The sequence below is a fragment of the Leopardus geoffroyi genome, chromosome A2 (assembly GCF_018350155.1).
Source record: "Leopardus geoffroyi isolate Oge1 chromosome A2, O.geoffroyi_Oge1_pat1.0, whole genome shotgun sequence".
Taxonomy (NCBI): Eukaryota; Metazoa; Chordata; class Mammalia; order Carnivora; family Felidae; genus Leopardus; species Leopardus geoffroyi.
Genome location: NC_059331.1, coordinates 125,784,719 through 125,800,423, shown reverse-complemented (window position 1 = coordinate 125,800,423; position 15,705 = coordinate 125,784,719). Strand labels below are relative to the sequence as shown.

General features: G+C 42.4%; 1 protein-coding gene and 1 non-coding gene across 2 annotated transcripts in view; both read right to left on the bottom strand.

Annotated features, from left to right (window-relative positions):
• Nucleotides 1-15,705, bottom strand: part of NPSR1 (neuropeptide S receptor 1) — a 154,704-nt gene that overhangs the window by 18,260 nt on the left and 120,739 nt on the right. The window contains exon 6 of the mRNA XM_045495285.1: nt 10,555-10,631. Within this exon, the coding sequence (XP_045351241.1) occupies nt 10,555-10,631 (77 nt within the window). The remainder of the gene's footprint in view (nt 1-10,554; nt 10,632-15,705) is intronic.
• Nucleotides 13,597-13,703, bottom strand: LOC123607744. Its single transcript, XR_006716893.1, has one exon. It is a non-coding gene; the product is annotated as a U6 spliceosomal RNA (small nuclear RNA).

Here is a 15,705-nt window from a genome sequence, read left to right as displayed (position 1 = left end):
TTAGCAGCAGTCTGTTAAGTGTAGCAGAATCTCCATCTCTTTGAGTTTCTGAACGACTGTGGAACAGTGCCCTTCCCTTTGACCTTTACTGTCAATTGGACTTTAATTAAACCAGAAACATAGCTCTACTTTGTTAAGGCTACTGTATTTGGGGGTTTCTTTGGTAGTGCATCTAATGTTTCCTTACCTGAAACAGAAATTGGTATCTCACAGGCAGTGCTATCATAACAAAAATCTAAAATATGTGACATTGGCCTAGTGGGCAGGCAGCAGGTGGCAAGGAAACTGATATTGGAAGCTGGGACACTAGAGATCCATTTGCTACAACGTTCACATATGATGCCTGGGAAATCAAATTGTGTGCCTACGGAGCCCGGAGCCCATGGGACAAGGTTGGTGTAGGAGTCAGGGCTCTCCAGAAAACAGAACCAATAGCAAATACATAGAAGAGGAAATGTATTATAGGAACTGGTTCATAAAATTATGGAGGCTGAGAAGTTCCACAATTTGCTGTCTGCAATCTGGAGAACCAGGAAAGCTGGTGGTATAATTAAGTCCAAATCCAAGGAATGAGAACCAGGGGAGATGATGGTGTAAGTCTGAGCTCAATGGCTGGAGAATCAGGCAATTATGTAAATCCTGGTCCTAACCCAAAGATGAGAAATAGGAACACTGAGGTCCAGGAGAAGACGGATGTTCCAGCTCAAGCAAATTTGCCGTTTGTTTGCCTTTTTATTGTTTTCAGGCCCTCAGAAGTTAGGATGATGCCCACCCATATTGGTGAGTACATTTTCTTTACTTAGTCTACCAATTCAAGTCCTTCCAAAAGTGCCTTCCAGATATACCCAAAAATGGTGTTTTGCCAGCCATCTGGGCATCCCTTAGTCCATTCAAGTTGACACATAAAATTAACCATCACAATTGGTAAACAGAATGTTATTAGTCTCTGTTGATTGCTACCAGATGTGTTTAGCAAGGTATTAGAAAAAAAAAAAAAAAAAAGATGAACTCAGACAAGAGTTGGTTGGTAAAAATGAAAGGAAGTTAAAGAAAGTCTTACAATTTCAGATTTCATAGAGCTGTAAGCATCAATTACTTCTAGTCCCTAATAGTAACAGATACACACTTTACCTGACCCAGTGCAAGAGGAAAATGTGAGCAGAGCATTAAAGCAAATGTGTACAACTTCTAAGTGTGCAAGACTTATGCCAATGAAGCTGACCCTCGTCCCCAAGTTAAGTTATAACTCTGAGAAGTTTTAACAAGCAAAGACCCATTTAGAATCATTCCCAAGGCAAAGATCAGACTAAGGATGGGGCCTCCCCACTATTGTTTCAGGTGGCTTCAAACTAGCTTCCATTAAGTTAAAAATAGGGATTGCATGAGAAAGCAAAGAAAGTCAGACCTGAGAATTTTATTAAGAAAGACTTTTTGGGGGCGCCTGGGTGGCGCAGTCGGTTAAGCGTCCGACTTCAGCCAGGTCACGATCTCGCGGTCCGTGAGTTCGGGCCCGCGTCGGGCTCTGGGCTGATGGCTCAGAGCCTGGAGCCTGTTTCCGATTCTGTGTCTCCCTCTCTCTCTGCCCCTCCCCCGTTCATGCTCTGTCTCTCTCTGTCCCAAAAATAAATAAACGTTGAAAAAAAAATTAAAAAAAAAAAAAAAAAAAAAAGAAAGACTTTTTGGACATGATTGTTGGCACATGAAACTCACTGAAAGCAAATATATCAGAAATCTACTAAGTTTTTGAGGAATGATATTGCTAAACAAACCATGACCTCTTTATCTTTCACAACACTTTAAAAGATCAAACGGTATAGGGCGCTTGGATGGCTCAGTCGATTAAGTGCCCAACTCTTTTTTTTTTTTTAATGTTTATTTATTTTTGAGACAGAGAGAGACAGAGCATGAACAGGGGAGGGGCAGAGAGAGGGGGAGACACAGAATCCGAAGCAGGGTCCAGGCTCTGAGCCATCGGCCCAGAGCCCGACATGGGGCTCGAACTCATGGACCGTGAGATCGCAACCTGAGCTGAAGTCAGACACTTAACCGACTGAGCCACCCAGGCACCCCAAGTGCCCAACTCTTGATTTCGGCTCATGTCATGATTTAGGTTTGTGTGATTAAGCCTAATCAGGCTCTTGGCTTACAGCATGGAGTCTGCTTGGGACTCTCTCTCTCTCTCTCTCTCTCTCTCTCCCCCTCCCCTACTCTCACTCTCTTGCTCTCTCAAAATAAATAAAAAATAAAGCTCAGATATCAAAATTTTTACTAATCCTGTGGTTAGAAGAAAATTGTACCCATATGAGGTTTAAATGTGCACTTTCCTAATTATCTAATTAGGAAATTAATTATCTAATTATTAACCTAATGAGGTTGAGAATCTTATTTTTGTCCATTCCTCTTTTCCCTTCTGTGAAATGCCTGTTTATGTCTTGCTCATTTTTTTCTATTTATCTTTTGTTGTTGTGGCTATATATATTTTTTTAATGTTTATTTATTTTTGACAGAGAGAGACAGAGCATGAGAGGGGAGGGCAGAGAGAGAGGGAGACACAGAATCTGAAGCAGGCTCCAGGCTCTGAGCTGTCAGCACAGAGCCTGACACGGGGCTTGAACTCACAGACTATGAGATACGACCTGAGCTAAAGTCGGACATTCAACCGACTGAGCCACCCAGGCACCTCCTATTTTTTAACTGAAGTATAATTAACATACAATGTTATAGGAGTTTCAAGTGAACAACATATTGATTCAACAATTCTATACAGTACTTAGTGCTCATCACGATAAGTGCAGTCACCATCTGTCACTATACAATATTATTAGGTTATTATTAATTATATTCCCTACGCTGTAATTTTTCCTCTCTGCAACTTATTTATTTCATTCATATTTTTAAAAAACTTTTTTATAAATTGATTTTTAGGTGTTCTTCATATATTGTGGATACTAATCTTTCCCAGATATATGTGTTGCAAATAACTCCCACTTTGTCACTTGACTTTTTAAATAACTTTTTAAACAAATCAAATTTATCTATCATTTCTTTTATGATTTAACATATTTTGGATCTTGCTTAATAAATCCTTCTTTATCCCAATGGCATAAAGGTATCACCCTACATTCTTTTAAAAGTTTTGCATATTGTGAAAATAAAGGAAACCTCACTTAAAATGGAGTTGGCAAGCCCTGCAGGGGGTGCTCACACACTTACCACTCCTTGCAGCCTGCTTACCATCAGAAAGAAGAAACAATCATTTTGACAAGGGAGGGCACTTTGCACATAGAATTTAATTTCTGCCTTTAAGAAAAGTAAGGAAGGGGTGCCTGGGTGGCTCAGTTGGTTAAGCATCCAATTTTGGCTCAGATCATGATCTCACTGCTGGTGAGTTTGAGCCCCGCATTGGGCTCTGTGCTAACAGCTCAGAGCCTGGAGCCTGCTTTGGATTCTGTGTCTCCCTCTCTTTGTCGCTCCCCCACTCACACTCTGTCTCTCTCTCTCTCTCTCTCTCTCTCTCTCTCCAAGATAAATAAACATAAAAAAAAAAAAAAGAAAGAAAAGTAAGGAAGATCCGTACCTCCCTGCCCCAGCCACAAAGCACCAACCACCACCTGCTGTCAATGAGAAACAACCACCATCTGGAACTCTTGTTCTCAAATGAACTTTTGTTCAGAATAGCCCTCCCCAGCATCCTCCTAAAACCTGATAAAATCTCACCTCCCCTTTGTCTCTTTGGACTGGCCTAAGGTTCATCATAACTTGCTTGTCCCGAATTGCAATTTCTCTGCTATTTATAAATAAACTCATTTTTTACTGAAATAAAATTGCTTTTTGCTCTGTTTAAAGTTAACAAAATTTAAGTCTCCAATTCACCTGGAATTTGTTTTTTCCCTATAAATTGAGGTAATGACCTAATTTCATTTCTTTTCCTATGATCTTCTGACATATATAAAGTTCTCATATATCTGTAGATTCTGTTTTGGGGTTGCTTTATTTTCTACTTGTCTATTGTATTGTGTCAATACCACACTCTATTAATCACTCTGACTTTATGATGAGTTTTAATATTTAATACAGTAACACAGTAACGTCCCCCCCCCCCCCACTTTGTTCTACTTCTCCAGGAGTGTCTTGACTATTCTTGGCTCTTGAAATTTCCACATATATTTTAAAATTGGTTTGTCAAGCTCAATAAAATGTCCTATTTTAATTTCAACAGGAATTGCATTAATCTATATGTTGTTGGGGAGAACTGACATCTTTAGGCTATTGAATTTTACTACCCATGAACTTGTTATAAGCTTCATTTATTTATATATTTATACTTTTTTTTTGCATGAAGTTCTTTACATCTTTTGCTAAATGTAGTTATTTGTAGAAAAGCCGTTTTACCTACATTTACTGATGAAAAAAGGTACTGAGAGCAGTTAATGGGCTTATCTTAAATTCATTTAGCTAGAAATGAATAAGAGTCTAACCCAGTTCTCAATACAAAGTTTTTTTCTCCACCTCTTTGTGCCTCATTTAATTTGAAACCTGCAATTTGGCTATAGTATGGATTGTATCACATCTTCCAAGCCACAATGACCAGATGCAGTTATATGTAGATATGTTACTTTATCCATGCTGTGTCTGCACCCCCACATCTCCTGTCCCTCTGCAGTTAAATGTTCTATTTTATAGAAGTAGATACCCCTGGGCATCAAGAGCATGTCTGTTTATGAAAGATAAGCTACAAGATTGAAAATCTTATCTCCTCTACCTCTTGCCTTCTACAACTGTCTTTGGGAAAGTATTTAGATCATTTATTAAAAAATGCTTTTCCTTTTCTTTCTGTCAGCCTTTGAGGGAGAGACAATAGACATATTTGCCAGTAAGAAGAGTGGTTCATAAACAAGTAATAGATTGAATTTTGCAACCTATATTTATAAAGTGCGCTTCTGTTCACACTAATCATTGCTGATGTCCCCTTGTTGATGAGCAATAATCCTGGCCTGCTAACACCACTGGAAATCTATTTACTGGCCATCTCCATAGCTGCTTGGCTGTAATGACAAGTAGAAAATCATGGGGCGCTTGGGTGGCTCAGTCTGTTAAGTGACTGACTCTTGATTTCAGCACAGGTCATGATCTCACGGTTTGTGAGATGGAGCCCCACGTTGGGCTCTGTGCTGACAGTATGGAGTCTGCTTGGTATTCTCTCTCTCCTTCTCTTTCTGCCCCTCCCCTGCTCACTCTCTCACTCTCTCTCAAAATAAATAAATAAACTTAAAATAAAAGAAAATCAGGTGAATTCCATTTATGAATCAGATACAGAGAGTATACAGGCTTTTTTTTTTTTTTTAATTTTTTTTTTCAACGTTTATTTATTTTTGGGACAGAGAGAGCCAGAGCATGAACGGGGGAGGTGCAGAGAGAGAGGGAGACACAGAATCGGAAACAGGCTCCAGGCTCTGAGCCATCAGCCCAGAGCCCGACGCGGGGCTCGAACTCACGGACCACGAGATCGTGACCTGGTTGAAGTCGGACGCTCAACCGACTGCGCCACCCAGGCGCCCCTATACAGGCTTTTGATACTACTCTCTGCTCCTCATTCCAGAAGGGACTCATGGTGGTGATAATGGACAACTAGAAAATAGAGGTAATGGAGATGTAAACTTGTATTAGAGAATAAAAATTGACTGCCACCATTTCTACCTTCGGGGAAGGGTAATGGCATACTGTATATCAGTGGGAAAACTGATCACTTTGAGGCATTGTACTATTTCAAAGACTGGAAGACGGGGGAAGCCAAGAACTTAGGGACTGGAAAATCTAGTAGCAGGGAGATATGGGAGATTCTGGAGAGAGACAGAGCTCAACCATAGTGGTGAAAGACCCAATGAGAAAGGGGGAGGGGTGGGGCAGCTGAGGGGATGTAGAAACCTTTCATCACCTCGAACCTCCGGCAACATTTGCTGTATTTACTCTTGTGAGTGATGAACTCAAGGAAAATGATGTGGATTCCATGGTTTCTGGGCCAGGAGCGGAGGGAACAGAAGAACCCTACGAGATGAGTTGTTGAATGTGAGAGCTTAGGGGTCAAGGACATACCAGCCTCCTGGAACTGGCGAGAATCACAGGACAGGGATTTAAACCAACCTGATTTACATCTGAAAGCACAGGAAGACCTCACCTACCTAAATAAAATTGAGCCCTGCACCCGTAGCGGCCATCTTTTAGATATTAAATACTTCAAAACGAAACAGTTTAGGAGAGAAGACAGCAATAGCGCTCTGAAGGCAAAAGCCACGCCACAGAGCATGTGTTTGGGTTTTTTAATTAGGAAAAGTATTTTTTCCACTCTGCGCTTTGTTTTTGTTTTGTTTGTTTATTTGTTTTGGTAGGCTTCACACCTAGGGTGGAGACCAGTGTGGGGCTTGAACTCACGACCCTGAGATCAAAACCTGAGCTGAGATCAAGAGTTGGACACTTTAACTGACTGAGCCACCAGGCACCCCTGAGCATTTTTTTAGCCATTTACCACCTCCCTTTTGCAGTGTCCTTCCTCTGAGAGGCAGCTTGATACAGCGGGAAGACACACAGGCTTTCTGGTCAATCACATGGGCTTAACCTGCACGCCTGTCTTCTGTTTGTAAAAGAGAGACGATAATGCCCCCTTGCAGCATCGTGTAAGGATTCAGGAAGACAACGCATGGAAAGAACTTAGCGAAGTGACTGGCAGCAGACGTTCTGTCTGTTCCGCTGTCTCGTCAGATTGTGTTGACAGACCGAGTAAACAAATGGATCATGGCAAGATCAAATATAAAAACAGAACTCTGACCCACACTCTGCAGCTGCCAGGCCAGGAAACCAGTCCATTATCTATAGTAGGCAGACCAGAAAGCCACCTTCTTATGTACAAGTCAGACCTGTATCTCTAGCATGCTGGCCAGTAAGACCTGTGACACTCTATGCCAAACAGCCAACACTTGATTAATGACTGGCAGCTTCTTCAGGTTTTGTCCCTGCTTTCAACGTAAAACCAACCAGAGAAAGCCAAATGCACACCCCTAGCCAATCAGACAGGATGTCATGCTTCTACTTCGCTCTGCCTGCAGCTTCCCAGGCCAATAGCCACCAACCAGGCACACCTGATATCTTCCTTTTTTTCCACTATAAAGCTTTCCCATTCTACCACTGGCTTTTGGGTCTCTGCCAAAATGTAAGTCATGGCTCTTTTGCAAGCCATGCCATGCAACCCATATGGCTCTTTTGCAAGCTCTGGATAAATAGTGTTTGTCTATTCTCATTTGGTTGGTCTTCAGTTACTTCCACGGTGTCTTTTTTTTTTTTTTTTTCTCTCAATTCTCTCTCTGTATGGACTAAGTGTGTGTGTCTTCCCCAAATCCATATGTTGAAGCCCTAATTCCCAACATGATGGTATTTAGGGATGGGGCCTCTGGGAGGTGATCAGAGTTAGATGAGGTCATGAAAGCCTGGAGCCCTCAGGATGGGATTTGTGCCTTTATAAGAAGAGAGGTGAGAGCATGTGCTCCCTCTCTCTCATCTCCTGCCTCCTATGAAGACACAGCAGGGAGGAAGTGGCAGCCATCTGCAAACCAGAAGAGAGCTCTTACCAGGAACACAATCAAGTGGCACCTGATCTTGGGCTTCCAGGCCTCTAGAACTGTGATAAAATAAATTTCTGTTGTTTAAGCACTTTGTTAGGGAAGCCTGAACAGACTAAGATATCCCCCTTTTTACTTTGTCCCCCTTTAGACCCAAAGCTCTGGACCTTCCAAACCCCTCTGGTCCCACCACACTTGATCTGTCCACCATCAAACAGGGGTCATGCACTCTAAAGTGACAACTTGACCAGTATATGCTCATGTGGTGCATGCACATTGCTCAATCCAGGCTCCAAATGTACTGCTGGGTCCTCCTGGAGAGAGTACCTTAAGGAAAAATGACTGACTCCACTGGTTTGAATTTCCGGCATCATGGAAGGCTCAGAAGGGAGAGAGCTCAGGGCAGACAGAGGCACTTTTTCTAGCTCTCATATCAGCCTCTGGGAGCTTCCTTATTGCTTGTAGCTTCTAGATACTACCTGTATATCCAGATATATCTGATCTTGGTCATTACCCATTCACTGAGAATGTAAGTTTTGAATGTTTAGATATTCATCAGTATAAGATCTCTATCTATCTATCTATCTATCTATCTATCTATCTATCATCTATCTACACAGTCTCAGCATTGGGTCTCTCAGGGTTCAAGCATAAAGTTTACCCAGAGAAGTGCATGAAAGGATCATTTTTTGTGGGGGCTGAGTTGACAGTTAAAAAAATATCTCATATACACAGCTAGCATAATGATGGATGTTTATACACACTAAAGGGCCAGTGGGCTATTCCTTTATATTATAAAATGTATGTAATCATGGAAAATTTTAGCCCCTGGATAAGCAAGGGAGGAAGGAAGGAAGGAAGAAAAAAAGGAAGGAAAGATAAAATTCTACCACTCAGAGATAGTTACTATAACATTTAGTGTTTGTCCTTCCTGGCATTTTCAATCATCTATCTATCATCTATCTATCCATCTATCCAACTATCATCTATATGTACATGCACATGCATATTCTATTTATTATATATTAATATACTTAAAAAAGTGATATTTACATGTTTCTGTAATTAAGTACTTCATAATTAAATAATTAAATACTATAACTGTTTCAACAGTTATAGTATTTAATATATTTATCTGATACCTGATAGAGGAAGGATGTCTTCCTCCTTTCGTTTTTCAGACAAATATTCTGACGTTTGACCAAAGCCACTCACAATAAATAAAATGAATGCATTTGTGTTTATTCTTTCCGATGGCTCTTGTTCTTCTAGAAAAACCAGGCTGCAGAGACTAGACTGGCATGAGGGAGTCTGTGTGGAGGATCTGCGTAGAAGCCAGAATGAGCCACGAGCTGAACGATAGGTATTTCATGGGCGGAAAATTTCCAAGCAGCCTGCACACACCTCTGGATTACTCTCGTCAATCATCGTGGGAGTCAGTTGCCTATGACTGTGTCTCCCACTGGATGAGAGGTTGTCAAACCTGGTTGCACATTAAAATCATCTGAAGAGCTTTTCCAAAGTAATGATGCCAGACCTCCCTCCAAACAAAGTGAATCAGAATCTCTCAGGCAGTGGTAGCTGGCATTGGGGCATTTGAAAAGCTCCCCAGGCAATCCCTTGTGCAGCCGGAGCTGAAACCCAGTGCATGAGAATAGGCTTCCTCTAGCCAGGAATCGTGCCATTTACTCATTTGGCATTCCCGGTCCTTTGTAGCACTGCTGACATGTGGGGAACACAGCAGAAATGAACTGAATTCAGATGAAGACACTAACACTTACACATCTCTACCAATTCTTCTAGAGAGAGGGACACAGCTTATCAGTGCCCACTTGGGAATCCATGTGACTTTCTCACTGGAAGAAGTAGCTTCAAGAGGGAGGAAGATGAGTGTGGTCTCGGTCCAGTGAAGGTACTGGCTCAAAGTCTGAAAAGAGGTAGACTTAGAGACCATTTAGTCTGTCCCCTTATCTTAACCTCTTGAAGACCAGAGAGGTTATTGCAAGGTGGCACAACTCTTAGTGGCACATCTAGAACAGAAACCAATTCTTCATAGTCCACGTAGCTGCGTTCTAGCTTGCTGTCCTTGCGTGAGTGCATGTGGGTGAGTATGTAGATGTGAGTGCATATGAGTGCGTAAGTGTGTGCGTGACAGACTGGGTGTGTGAAGGGATGCGTGTGTGTACAAGGAACGGGAGGAGGTGGGGAGCCTGAGGAGAGAACTAGTTGCATTATAATAAATGGAAAACCAGGAGCCCTTGCCCCTCTCTTTCTGGCAAAGTGAACTTGGTTCACTGAGTTCTCTCCAGGTTGGTCTCCATCAGGTCCAGTAACATTTGCTTGGGAGGCAGGTTAGGCCTTCAGGTCCCGGTGCCTGCCATGGGGGAGGTGTTCTGCATCAAGGTTTACTGCAGCAGGATCTGGGAAGGGCTGTAGCAGGTGGTCTCAGGCTCATTCTGAGGTGAAATTGGCCATTCTTTGCCTAGCTTAGGGTCCAGGATTGTTCTGTGGATAGACAGCAGTTTTCTCCATCTGTAAATTTAAGTCAGATAGAAATGTCTATCCTCATGTTTCACCGAATGTGTGCTCCTTGGACAGCTGTCTTTTCGCCCCAGTGTCCTCCAGGGTGTTCCTTTTTGCCAGGTCTAAGAAACTGGGGTGGGGGGGGGCTTTGGATCATGGCCCCCAAAGTCCCCCCTTCCTTCCTTCTTTGAGTTTTCAGGGAGGCCACCTGGAAGAGACAGTACCTACTGGGAGAGCCTTCAGTGGATCTGCTCTGCTGGCTGAATCCTGATAGAATAATGCAGGCTTATTGTATTCAGGCAAAGCGCAAGCTCATATTTGCCAGAAAAAAAACAAAAAACAAAACAAACAAACAAACAAACAAAAAACACTGCAGAATCAAAATTACCCAAGAGTTGGGTAATTCTGATTAGAGACTTACTGGAGCAGTTGGAGATCACAGTCTCGTGGGCTTTGCTCTTAATCCAAATGGTTCTGATCACAATGGCATAGATGACACTGTGGAAAGGAGCAGAGGTAATAGTAACATGGCTGGTGGGTTCCTACAGTGAAGACACAGAGACAGGAGGACTCCCAGGTCCCGGAGTGTGAGGTATGGAGGGAGGCGTCTCTACGCCATGCCTGGTCCCTGTCCTTGCTGATTATAGAATCCCAGAAGATGACAACTACCTCTTTTTTAACTGAGGACGCTAGGACTTGGTGAAGTGAAATGGTTTCTCAAGATAACTCAGGTGGTTAGAGATATAGCTGAAGAATAGCTGACATTAGAATCCAAACACAGGGTTTGGAGTCAGAAAGATTTATGTTTGTAACCAGCACTTCTACTTGCTGGTTGTATGACCTTGACCTTAGACACTCTTTAATGTGGCCCCATGATTCCTGTCTCTGGTGTTCATGACTTTGTGAGATCCCTTCCCCTTGAGTGTGGTGAGAACTGTGACTTACTTCTAATCCGTGCAGTGGGCTGAAGGTGATAATGTCTGATTGCATATAAGCCTAGTGCCTGTCTTGCTAGTGTCTCTCTCTCTGTTGCTGCCATGAGTCCTACACCTCCAGAAAATTAATTCTGCCAAGAACCCAGGAGAGCTTGAAAGAAGATCCTTCCCCAGTTGAGCCTCTGATGATATCCCAGCCCTGGCAGACACCTTGATGACATGCCCAGTTAAGCCATGTCCAGACTCCTGACCCACAGACACTGGAGCTAATACATATATGTTGTTTTGAGTCATTGAGTAACCCAGCAATAGATAAGCAATACACTGAGTGATAGAGGCTGAATGTATCTCCACCCCCAAATTTATATGTTGAAATTTTAACGACCACAGTGATAGTATTAGGAGGTAGAGCCTTTGGGAAGTGATTAGGTCATGAGGGTGGAGACTTCATGGATGAGATTAGTGGTCTTATCAAAGAGACCCCACAGAGCTCCCTAGCCCCTTCTGCCATGTGAGGACACAACAAGATGTCTGCCACGTGGAAGAAGGTTGTCACTGGAATCTGACAGTGCTGGCACCCTGATCTTGGACTTCCAGCCTCCAGCACTGTGAGAAGTAAAGTTCAGTTGTTTACAAGCCACCTAGTCTTGTCTGTCTGTTGTTACAGCAGCCCGCACCAACTAACGCACTCTGTTGACACTAAAATGCAGTTAATAATGCAAACTTCTTATGAGATTTTTGGGATCAAATGTGACAACATTGAAAATGCCAAGCACAGCGCTTGGAAATTAGCAGAGACTCAATCAATAAATGTCATTTTTCTTTCCCCTCTTTCTTTTCCATTTTTCACATAATATCACATCCACTTTCACATGATATAATCAATACCTAACAGGAAAGCAAAGTGTAAGTGACTCAAAAGCATCAGCAAATTTCGTATCTTTTGTCTCCTTTAATGAATATAAAAATTTATACTGTAATCAGTTATTTGTTGTTTCTAATATATTAAGAAACTCAACAAAAACTTTGGGACAAAGCATTGCTTTATTTTGTTTTATTTTATTTTATTTTTAAATCTTTTTAAATGTTTATTTATTTTTGAGAGAGAGAGAGAGAGAGAGAGAGAGTGCAAGTGGGGGAGGGGCAGAGAGAGAGGGAGACACAGAATCTGAAACAGGCTCCAGGCTCTGAGCTGTCAGAACAGACCCTGACACGGGGACTCGAACTCATGAACTATGAGAGCTGAACCTGAGCCGAAGTCAGATGCTTAAGCAACTGAGCCACCCAGGTGTCAAGCAGTGCTTTATTTTAGAACTGCACAAATTTCCCTCCTGAGAATCACTGGTTAAAACAAAATCGGAGCTCTGGTCTGCAGTAGCTGACAAAGCACTAATTGTTTTTAGTGATCTTTACAATATAACTTAATTAATGACTGTGTTAAAACCTTCTGCTCCTTATTGCTTTTCCTGTTCTTGCTCACTGAACTCCTCTGAATGCTCCAGGTGAGCTTGGGACCTTTTTCGAGCATCCCCACTCCTTCTCATCTACCTGTCCAGGGATTTTTCTGGAATTTGTAAGTCTACTTTAAAGAAGAAATGAGAAAAAAATTACTTGTGAGTCTATTCTTTACCCTAAGTTGGATATTTGTTATAGCAAGACTTTTTCCCCAGGAAATGAAATATAAGGAAAGGTTACAACCACGGTGAAACATTAATTATGTATTACAATTGCAACCTCAGTGCTAAGTCAATTAATAATTCAAATATTCATTGACCACCTGCCATATACACAAAGGAAAATTAAGGAAGGTCTTATGTGTTAGCGGTTTAAGACTAAGTCATCCCCACCTAATCTACATAGGACCAATCAGGCAAGTGGAAAACAGCTCCTAATAAGTAGGGTGTCCCTTTATTACCCAAATCAGGCCACTTCTCAGAGCAGAGCAGTCATGCATCAGAGAAATCTCTGAATTATATTTGTCTCCTTCTCCCTCCTCATTTCTTTCATCAGCAAGTTCTGTGGACTTTCCATTCAAAATGTCTCCATGATTTGTTCCTTCCTCTCCTTTGCTGCTCCTCAGCATCAATCCAGATCCTTCCAACCTCCTTTTTTATACTTCAACAATTTTTAAAAAATGTTTATTTATTTTGAGAGAGGGAGACTGAACAAACTCACACACAGGGGAGGGACAGAGAGAGAGAGAGAGAGAGAGAGGGAAACTGTGAATCCCAAGCAGGTTCTGCACTTCTGCACTGTCAGCATAGAGTCCGACTCAGGGCTTGATCCCATGACCCTGGGATCATGACTTTAGCTGAAATCAAGAGTTGGATGCTTAACCAACTGAGCCACTCAGGTACCCTGACAACTTTTTTTTATTGTCGTAAAATAAACATAGCAGAATTTACCAGTTTAGCCATTTTTAAGTGCACAGTGTGGTGGCATGAAGTACATTCACATCATTGTATAACCATCACCATCCTCCATCTCCAGAATTTATCATCTTCCCTAAGTGAATCTCTATGCCCATTAAAAGTATAGAAGGCTTCATGAATGTTCATGTTATACTCATGCAAGGGCCATACTAATCTTCTCTGTATGATTCTAATTTCAGTATGTGTGCTACCCAAATGAGCACCCCTTGTGACCTCTTGCCTGATTATGGTGATCTTCCAATGCCTCTACTCAGCTATCATCTTGAATGTCCATGCCACCATCAAGGTGGAGCTCTGGGACACACAGTCATTCTCTGGCTTAAAACACTCCAGTGTCTCCACATTCCTACAAGATGGTATCCAGTCTCTTATGCAGGACATCCAAAGCCTCCCACAATCTGCCTCTGCCTTCCTTACCTTATCATCATCATCCTGCTTCCTTCCACCCCACTGTCTCTCGATGACATTTCTCCATATCAGTGATGGGAGCAGCCAATAGGGGCAGGCCAACAAAACTAACCCTGACTCCATGCTTCACATGTAGTTGACTTTGGGTGAATCTGAGTTCCAGTGTCTTCCATCTGTCAGTATCCGCTTTGCTCTCTCATTGAAATGCATTTTTAAGCCTATTCTCTGTATTTCACTTTGCTATGAAACCTTTCTGGGCTGTGCTTGTTCCCAGTGATAATTAGTTCCCTCTTCCTTGGGGCTTCCATGATAGTATAACACTGGTTACACTGATTCTTGTCTGTGGTGGTCATGTCCTAAAGATCAGCAGACCTATAAATAGCCCATTTGTAGAAAGAGAGCTAAAGAATAGCATCTCCATTCTTTTGGTCCAACTTCTTCCATGTCTTCAATCTATTTCCATTCTCTTGACAAGTGCAGCTTTCCTTCAGGCTTCTTAGAAACCTGAAAACTGAAAGATCACCTAGATTGAAGAAAGTATCCCTTATCGGTAACTGGCAGGTGGAGTTCCTGATTTTATGGAAGACTGTCTGGACACAGACCCATTTTCTTTCATTTCCTTTATAGAGGCAGCTCATGGTGAGAGGAGAGTGAAAGCCTAAGCCAGAGAAAACCTTGTAGGACTCTTAGGAGGATGCCTGAACCCGGTTCCTTAGTTCTGAGTCTGGATTATGTGTAAGAAGTGTTGAGAAAACAGAACAAAACCTTTGCTCTTCCTTTGAGACACCGTGAGAGCACCCCATTCAGACTACAGGTGCCTGACCCCTGCAGGACTCAGCACAAGGCTGGGGACTTGATGGATGTCCACTGCAATCTTGGAGCCATACGCCTTCAGAGTCAGACAGGGCCTAAGGCTGCATCTCTGCCTCACCTTTGGGGCCTGACGGTGGTGTTGAATTGTGCTCTAAAGGTCTCGCTGGAGGTCAGACATAGGGAAGACAGGCAGGGGGAGTTGGTGCTTCACTGGATGGGCCTTTTTTTCTCCTCTCCCAGCAGGGGCTTTAAGAATACTCCTTAGTTGAAAGTGTCTCTCTCCTTCATTAATTAATTCATTCCACTATATGCATTTGAGCACTTTTTTGTATCAGGCACCTGTTGAGCCACTGTGGATACCACGGCAGAGAAAAACAGAGTCCTACCCCTCATGGAGCTCATATTGTATTTGTGGAGATAGACGACAATAAAATGAGGACACAGTAATATATGATTATAAAGGAGCAAAATCATATGGAGATAAAATGTAGGGTGACACAAGAGTATATAATAAGGGCCCTGACTTGTTCTGGGGGTCAGACTTCAGTTTTGAGAGATTCAGTGACTTGTCTGAGTTCACACAACTAGAAAATGGGACTGTAGCCTGGGTCCTCTGACTTCAAGGACTGTTAACCAACTTGTTAACAAACTTGTTAAGGAGGGTGCATAGCCTCCTCTGGGGGCTGTATTGGGTCACGCATACTATATATGGTTCTAGTTATTTACTTCTTTGATTCCTAGACCAGCTTAGCCTCTCTGCTGTGGATCCCCTAAGGGGGCTCTCTATTTGCCCTACCATAGCACTCATCACACTGCTACAACCCCTTCCTTAATTGGCTGCCTTCTCTGTTATACAAGAAGATTCTTAAATTCAAACAGGATGTATTGTCTTGTCATTTCTGTATCCCCTTTGCCTGGTCCAGGGTCTGGCAGAAGTTGGGTGCTCTACATGTATTTCTGGAAATAACTAATGTGTGGGAAAAG